The sequence below is a fragment of the Myxine glutinosa genome, unplaced genomic scaffold (genome assembly GCF_964187855.1).
Source record: "Myxine glutinosa unplaced genomic scaffold, kmMyxGlut1.1 SCAFFOLD_544, whole genome shotgun sequence".
In the NCBI taxonomy this organism is placed as follows: Eukaryota; Metazoa; Chordata; class Myxini; order Myxiniformes; family Myxinidae; genus Myxine; species Myxine glutinosa.
This window is the reverse complement of record NW_027616641.1, coordinates 204,496-212,452: the sequence shown is the minus strand read 5'-3', so window position 1 is coordinate 212,452 and position 7,957 is coordinate 204,496. Positions and strand designations below refer to the sequence as shown.

The 7,957-nt window shown below is 41.9% G+C and overlaps 1 protein-coding gene across 1 annotated transcript in view; it reads left to right on the top strand.

The window, feature by feature from the left end:
* The first annotated feature begins 1,609 nt into the window (after nucleotides 1-1,609).
* Nucleotides 1,610-7,957, top strand: part of LOC144889008 (chloride intracellular channel protein 4-like) — a 30,850-nt gene continuing 24,502 nt past the window's right edge. Inside the window, exons 1-4 of the mRNA XM_078768818.1 lie at nucleotides 1,610-1,648; nucleotides 1,813-1,819; nucleotides 4,068-4,146; nucleotides 4,273-4,398. Of these exons, the coding sequence (XP_078624944.1) occupies nucleotides 1,610-1,648; nucleotides 1,813-1,819; nucleotides 4,068-4,146; nucleotides 4,273-4,398 (251 nt within the window). The remainder of the gene's footprint in view (nucleotides 1,649-1,812; nucleotides 1,820-4,067; nucleotides 4,147-4,272; nucleotides 4,399-7,957) is intronic.

The following is a 7,957-nucleotide window of genomic DNA, read 5'->3' as shown; positions in this document are numbered from 1 at the left end:
CATAGTCCCAACATCATTGTGGATGCATCCGGCATCCCTGTTCCACATCTTGCTGGCCAATCAACGTCACACCAATACTTGCTGCCCACTCACAATGAGGGAGGAGGCAAGTCGACTACAACTGGGCAAAGGCCTTGTTCAGGAAATTACTATGCTACAGCAAGAGTGGCAAGAATGCTACATGGAGAGCAGGGTCAGTCTATGACTCCGTGCAGTTATTACAACAGCAAGACCCTACACGAAGTAGTGCAGGTGCTATGAAGACATTAGGAGAAAATGTTTCATACCTGGATTCAAACACAAGTGATCAGCCCTTCCTTTCAAACAAAGAGTCAACATTTGTGTAGAGGCAAACATTTTTGCCAGATGTTGCAGATGCTTTACAAAACTTGAAGATGAAGTGAAATTGTTGTATCTTGGTGATGGTGAAGTGTTGTTTTGAAAAGATATTTGTGATGCAAATGCAATAGATCGAACAATATGGAAGGAGTCAATGACCAACGAAATGTTTTGTCATTCTTGCAGGAGGACGGTGTATGCCTAAGGGAAGTGGATTACCAAAGTTATGGTTTGAATACTTGTATTGATATTTACCTGTAGTGATTGATTATTTACTTATACTTGTATTGATGTTTACATGGAGTGATTGATTGTTTACTTATATTGATGTTTAGTTTAATGGTTAATATAAACAAAAACAAAAAGATGAGGGAATTGTGGAAATGTAACTCATTGATTAGAACTGGTAACTCATTGATTGGAACTGGTAACGAGGAAGAACCAACGACTTGAAATTAATGTCAGGAATGTGCACGAAAGTAGTAATGACTTGTTCACCTGGTCACAGCCCCAGGCTAGAGCACTCTCCTATTGTAAGGCAAATATAACTCACAGCAGGAGGGGAGCGAGTTGGTGCCAGTAAGGCGAGCGGGATGACGGAGCAACCTTTCAGCGGAGAAGGGATTAACTCAAGTGTGCCGATATAAACCAGAACAGACTTTGATTCAGGAGCACTTGTCCTCAGAAGCCCTGCCCGACGAACGAACGAATACCAACGAGTACGGCGCTACGGAGAAACATCGGCTGAGAAAGAGGGACTATGCGGATAGAGCTATCTGGTCCATTGAGTTAACGGTAGTTATTAGTATTTGAATGAAGTGAACAACTAGTTAATAAAGTCTGGATCTTTGTAAACCTGTTTTCCAGTCATTGGTCTTGAGTCCCAAACCACTTCCACGACATCACCCTGGAGGTAGAAATCTAACCAGCGATATTCATTTTGAGGCCACTCTAGTTAGACCTTTGCGATTATTGTCAGTTGTTCCTCCCTGTTTATAAGCTATAATTCTGCACAGTGCACTTTATTCTTCCAAAACTAAACCATAAGAGTGTATTTTTAAGTGACATCATAATTTTGTTGCACACTGTGGCGTGTGGCAGTTGAGTGGTCATTATATGCAATTCATCCTGTATTATTATGTTTATTGTCAGTATTTTTGTTTTGGCATAAGTGTTTTCTTCTGCAGGAGAATGGACTTTTAAAAATACAATACTGTTGTGAATTTTGGGGTAGAGTAATATATAGATCAGGTAGATCTGTGTCGATATCATGCTCCCGATTGTTGTGAAGAAGAACAAGCATTTTGATGTACATAAGTAGAGGACTTGTCTAGCCCGGATGTCGGATTAAGCTCGTACATTTGTGGTCATACAAGGATGGCCTCGTGTTCACTCGAGTAGGGATTATGCTAATTCCCCTGTGTGTGAGACCTTGTGATTTATCCATTGTCCCTTATGGCACTACACCAACAGACACTAGGTATGCCCAATAGCAGCACACACACTAATAAAATTCCCCCCACAATAAAACTCACCGGAAGTGCAGGCAGGAAGCGCCCACGCATTGCGCCAACATGGCAATAAAACATTGAGCAAGCAGGCAATAGACATGCCCAGAGGGCAGCTATTGGACGAGACACCACTAATAGGGAGACGAGGCAGGATGAAGCCCGCCGATTGGTAGAGGGTGGGGCAAGAAGCTTCCCTCTGATTGGTGGAAGGAAGGCTGAGAAGGAAGCCGAGGACCGATTGGCTGGGATTTATTATTTTATTTTTTGGGGGAAAATCTTTTTTTTCAACTTAAGTTTTCAACTTCAATTGTTTATAAAATGTGATATCACGTATATTACAAATACATTTGAATATTGAATATTTTGAATTATTGTTTGAATTATGATTGGTTTAAACCATGACAAAACGGCAACTCGGGTACAGTCATTTGTCTATATATCTACACATCTGGGCAGTGTCTGTGTTCTCACTTAACGACGCCCTAAAACTTTTGTTTCCGTGGTTGTGAAGTGTTTTTAATAACGTTGTGGTGGTTTTGAATCACGTGGTGGTGAGGTATTTTGAATTATGTGGTGGTGAGGTGTTTTTAAATGACGTGGTGGTGAGGTGTTATTAAATCACATGGTGGTGAGGTGTTTTTAAATCACATGGTGGTGAGGTGTTTTGAATTACGTGGTGGTGAGGTATTTATAATTAAGAGGTAGTGAGTTGTTTTGAATTATGTGGTGGTGAGGTGTTTATAATCACGTGGTGGTGAGGTGTTTTTAAATCACATGGTGGTGAGGTGTTTTGAATTATGTGGTGGTGAGGTATTTATAATTACATGGTGGTGAGGTGTTTTGAATTATGTGGTGGTGAGGTGTTTATAATTATGTGGTGGTGAGGTGTTTTTAATTATGTGGTGGTGAGGTGTTTTGAATTATGTGGTGGTGAGGTGTTTTTAATTATGTGGTGGTGAGGTGTTTTTAATTATGTGGTGGTGAAGTGTTTATAATTACGTGGTGGTGAGGTGTTTTGAATTACGTGGTGGTGAGGTATTTATAATTACATGGTGGTGAGGTGTTTTTAATTATGTGGTGGTGAGGTATTTATAATTACGTGGTGGTGAGGTGTTTTGAATTACGTGGTGGTGAGGTGTTTTGAATTATGTGGTGGTGAGGTATTTATAATTACGGGGTGGTGAGGTGTTTTGAATTATGTGGTGGTGAGGAGTTTATAATCACGTGGTGGTGAGGTGTTTTTAAATCACATGGTGATGAGGTGTTTTTAAATCACATGGTGGTGAGGTGTTTTGAATTACGTGGTGGTGAGGTATTTATAATTACGTGGTGGTGAGGTGTTTTGAATTATGTGGTGGTGAGGTGTTTATAATTATGTGGTGGTGAGGTGTTTATAATTATGTGGTGGTGAGGTGTTTTTAATTATGTGGTGGTGAGGTGTTTTTAATTACGTGGTGGTGAGGTGTTTATAATTATGTGGTGGTGAGGTGTTTTTAATTACGTGGTGGTGAGGTGTTTTTAATTATGTGGTGGTGAGGTATTTATAATTACGTGGTGGTGAGGTGTTTTGAATTACGTGGTGGTGAGGTGTTTATAATTATGTGGTGGTGAGGTGTTTTTAATTACGTGATGGTGAGGTGTTTTTTAATTATGTGGTGGTGAGGTGTTTTGAATTACGTGGTGGTGAGGTATTTATAATTACGTGGTGGTGAGGTGTTTTGAATTACGTGGTGGTGAGGTGTTTATAATTATGTGGTGGTGAGGTGTTTTTAATTACGTGATGGTGAGGTGTTTTTAATTATGTGGTGGTGAGGTGTTTTGAATTATGTGGTGGTGAGGTGTTTTGAATTACGTGGTGGTGAGGTATTTATAATTACGTGGTGGTGAGGTGTTTTGAATTACGTGGTGGTGAGGTGTTTATAATTATGTGGTGGTGAGGTGTTTATAATTATGTGGTGGTGAGGTGTTTATAATTACGTGATGGTGAGGTGTTTTTAATTATGTGGTGGTGAGGTGTTTTGAATTACGTGGTGGTGAGGTATTTATAATTACGTGGTGGTGAGGTGTTTTGAATTACGTGGTGGTGAGGTGTTTATAATTATGTGGTGGTGAGGTGTTTTTAATTACGTGGTGGTGAGGTATTTATAATTACGTGGTGATGAGGTGTTTTTTAATTATGTGGTGGTGAGGTGTTTTTCTGCATGGTGTGTCTCACAGCATGGATGTGTGTATTTTCTGAACATGACAAGCACATCTCAACTTTAATGTTCCACTTTGTTATTGAACGACCAATTCAGTTTTGAGCTTTACCCATTGAAATTTGTCATCAAGGGAAGAAGGGATGTGTGTGGGGACAAAGCAAAAAAATAAATAAATAATTGCTCTAGAGATTTCAAAACTGTTTTTTTAATTACTCTTCCAGAAAATCTGCTAATCTTGCCAACTTAGCACCTGGTACCCAGCCACCTTTCCTGACCTTCAATGGTGGAGTGAAAACAGACACACTCAAGATTGAAGAGTTCCTTGAAGATATCCTTTGCCCTCCAAGGTTTGTTTGTCTCTGTCTCTGTCTCTGTCTCTCTCTCTCTGTAACATACCTGCTTGAATGTTTGGCTACCATGGTGTATTCCCTTATGGAGAATGCAACAACTTTCATAAACAATGCAATGGAAGCAGTTATGTCGAGCATATATGACAGCAGTCAGTCATACATGCCTGGCATCGTATGAAGTAATTTGAGCAATACGTAACTTTAGCATCCTAGTTATGATAACACTTCAAAGTCGAGATACAAAGACTACACAACATGTAACATGAATTTATTCATTGTAATATCAATGTTATTATTACTCCCGCCAGGGAGTAATGCATTCGATCGTGTCCGTGTCCGTGTCCGTGTGTGTGTGTGTGTGTGCGTGTGTGTGTTCGTGTGTTTGTGAACAAGATATTTGCAAAGGTTCTGAACTGATTTGGATGAAAGTTGGTGGGATGATTGCCCTTGGGATAAGAAAGAATTGATTAGTTTTTGGTGAAGCTCAGGATATTATTCCGGATCCAGGAATTTTTTGAAGGATTGTTTACCATTGGAAGACAGGGCTCATTTTTTTTTAACATTATCTTCTATATATTCTATATTTAACATTGTGATATGAAAATAGTTTTCATATTTGTTGTAAATGTCGTTTAAACTCGTGGTTACGCATTAGAGCGGTGTATTTTGTTAGCAGCGTCGTCTTCAAGGTTCTTTTTTTTCTTTTCTAATAAAGACATATTCTGTCATTTTAAAACCACCAAAGTGTGTATTAGGTTTCCCCGTTTCATAAAATGTATCGTTTGATACGTATAATGCTTTAAAACTGTTTTTTTTAACCTCAGAAGAGATATCAACATTTATCTCAGCGAATTTCATTCACGGTGTCAGTATTTGATGAACGTATAAAGACTTAGTTCCAGATTTGTCAATGGCTGAGGTATATTAACAAACAAATAAAACAGATTTGGCAAAATTCCAACTTTTTTTTAAAAGATCGCATATTCACCCAGGGTTGTTAGAGGCTGAAGAAGAAGGAACCTCGCATGGCCTTCCCAGGCCAAAGAAATCATTCTGGTTCTGGCTCTGCGGTTTTCGGGTTTATTACTCCTGCCAGGGAGTAACGCATTCGATCCTGTCCGTCCGTGTGTGTGTGTGTTTGTGTGTTTGTGAACAAGATATCTGGAAAAGTTCTGAACGGATTTGGATGAAAGTTGGTGGGATGATTGCCCTTGGGATAAGGAAGAATTGATTAGTTTTTGGTGAAGCTCAGGATATTATTCCGGATCCAGGAATTTTTTTGGGAAATATTTTTTTCTGTTTTACTGCATTAAAGCTTTTATTCTTATTCTTAAATGATGTTTTTCTCCTCTAATCCCGAGATATATCAAAACAAATTCTCTGACCGTTAGGGCTTACTTTCTTTTTCATTTATTGTTTTGGGGAGAGGGGATGTTAGACAAAACGTATTGTTGCGGATCTCGGATTACGGCGCTCCCCTTACCGAGGGGGGTTTAATCCCCTCGTCTATTAAGCTGGCCGTCCGAGTCCTAGAAGATATCGCGCTCCTTTGCGGGGTTGAGGTTGATCAGGGTGACTGGTCAACGGGTTCCCAGATACCTTTGCCAACCTCTTCGCAAAGCAGGGCGATACTTCTGCTCGAGCCACGGACAAGATGGAAGATTGCCGAGTGGTTTAGCAATCCGAAGCTCGAGCCGTTAGCAATAAAATTAACCCGATCCTGAGCGTTGGCCAAATCGTGCCATGTATATCAATGGAGAAATCACTAAAGCGACTGGATGAGAGGAAACCCAAAAGAATAAGAAGGAAGAACACAGGTTTATTAATTATGTACAAAACCAAGGAAGAAACAAAAGGTAAGACTGTACAGGAAGAGGAAGAAGCAGCTACACAGGGCAATCCTTAAACACTCTTATTTTATCACACGCCCAGTACAGTACAAACACACTTACACGAATGGGGAATAGCAGGGATGAAAGTTCCAGGCGATGGGGTCCGGTCCAGGCTCCGGATCCGCTGCAAAGAATGGCAGGCAGCTTCGCGTGTCGTTGGCGCGCGACTGGACCTTATAATTATGCGAGGGACTGGGACGCCACGTACATAATCTTCGTGCCAACTCTCTCTCGCCCAACGTTCATCTCAGAGGGTACCCTCGCGCAGATCGCTCAATGCAGTGACAATCAATCGAGTGCTCCCCACGCAGTTAGTTCACAATCACCTCCCCTCGCGCAGTCCATCAAAGGGCTTGGCGCTCGCACTTATATGATCGCGCGTTGAAATCAAGCTGCCCTCATAGGGCTACGCCCACTAACGAGCTCACCTCAGCCCTGGTTGGCTGGTGGGGGCTTACAGGCCACACCCTGGTGGTGAGTTGACGTGGCCACACCTCCTTCTTGCCGCTCCGCCCCCTTCTTCTCCAAGCCTGACCTCATGTTCAATGGCGTTTGGAGCCAGCGCTAAGGCAGCGATGACGGCTCAATGCAGCGAACGCTGCTAACCCAGCCACGTGATAATTTGGAGAGAGAGAGAGAGAGTGCATAATGAGCGAAATGGGGCCTATCTTATTTGATTAATGCAATGCAGATTCAACTATTGGGAACAGATCCTTAACTAGAACAAATACTAATGAGATAACTAAAGAAGAAGCCTATGGTGTCCTTCGTGTTGCAATATGACCTAACTAGGGTGCGACCTTTGACCTTTACACAAAAATGGGAATATTTACAGGGGATTATTTATAAGGGATATTACAATATTTACAAAGTGGAGGGTTCTAAAAACCACAACACTGCACCCTCATTACCTCCAGGGCCGTCCCGGCCCGACAGAACTTTAACTTAGTGTGACACTCAGGTGTGGTAACCCTCTACTATTAACTTCACCCTGAGTGCGACATTTCTAAAAACAACTAAGTATGTCCCGCCTGCTGCATTGCATTCTGTCTATCAGACTCATGCCCACAGAATAACAGAATCACGGAATTAATTTTCAAACTACACATTGACGGTGGGGAGCATTATTTACAAAGACACTAGTTGGTATTTACACGCGAACCCAGGACCTGTGTTTTTGGAAACAAAAAGAAGATCTTTTGAGAAGAGGAAAGGCATACACCGCACTGCACCGATACCACCAGCACCAATAAGCACCAAAGCACCAAAATGCCAAAAAGCACCATCCAGTGCACAGTCATCACAGTTCAAATAATAATCAGCAGATGACGTGCGATGTCTTCTCTGCTGGGCCGATGTTTTTGGCTGCTGGGCCGATGTTCCTGGACGACTTCTTGCTTGCTGCCTAGTTGGTACTAAAAAGAAGGCACAAAACATGTCCATTTCTTTAATTATGGCCAGCAGGGGCCAACTAAGGTGGTCCACCTGCATGGCTTAGGTGCCACCTTTACCGTGGTCCGCAAGCAAGCTCTCCCTGGCCACAATAGCCGGTCCCCAGCAGAGGTGCCAGGCCCCAAAATGTGGGGTCCATGAATGTGGTACTTGGCCACAGACCTGTGGTCCATATGGTGGTGCTTGGCCACAACAACGTGCGGTCCATACGT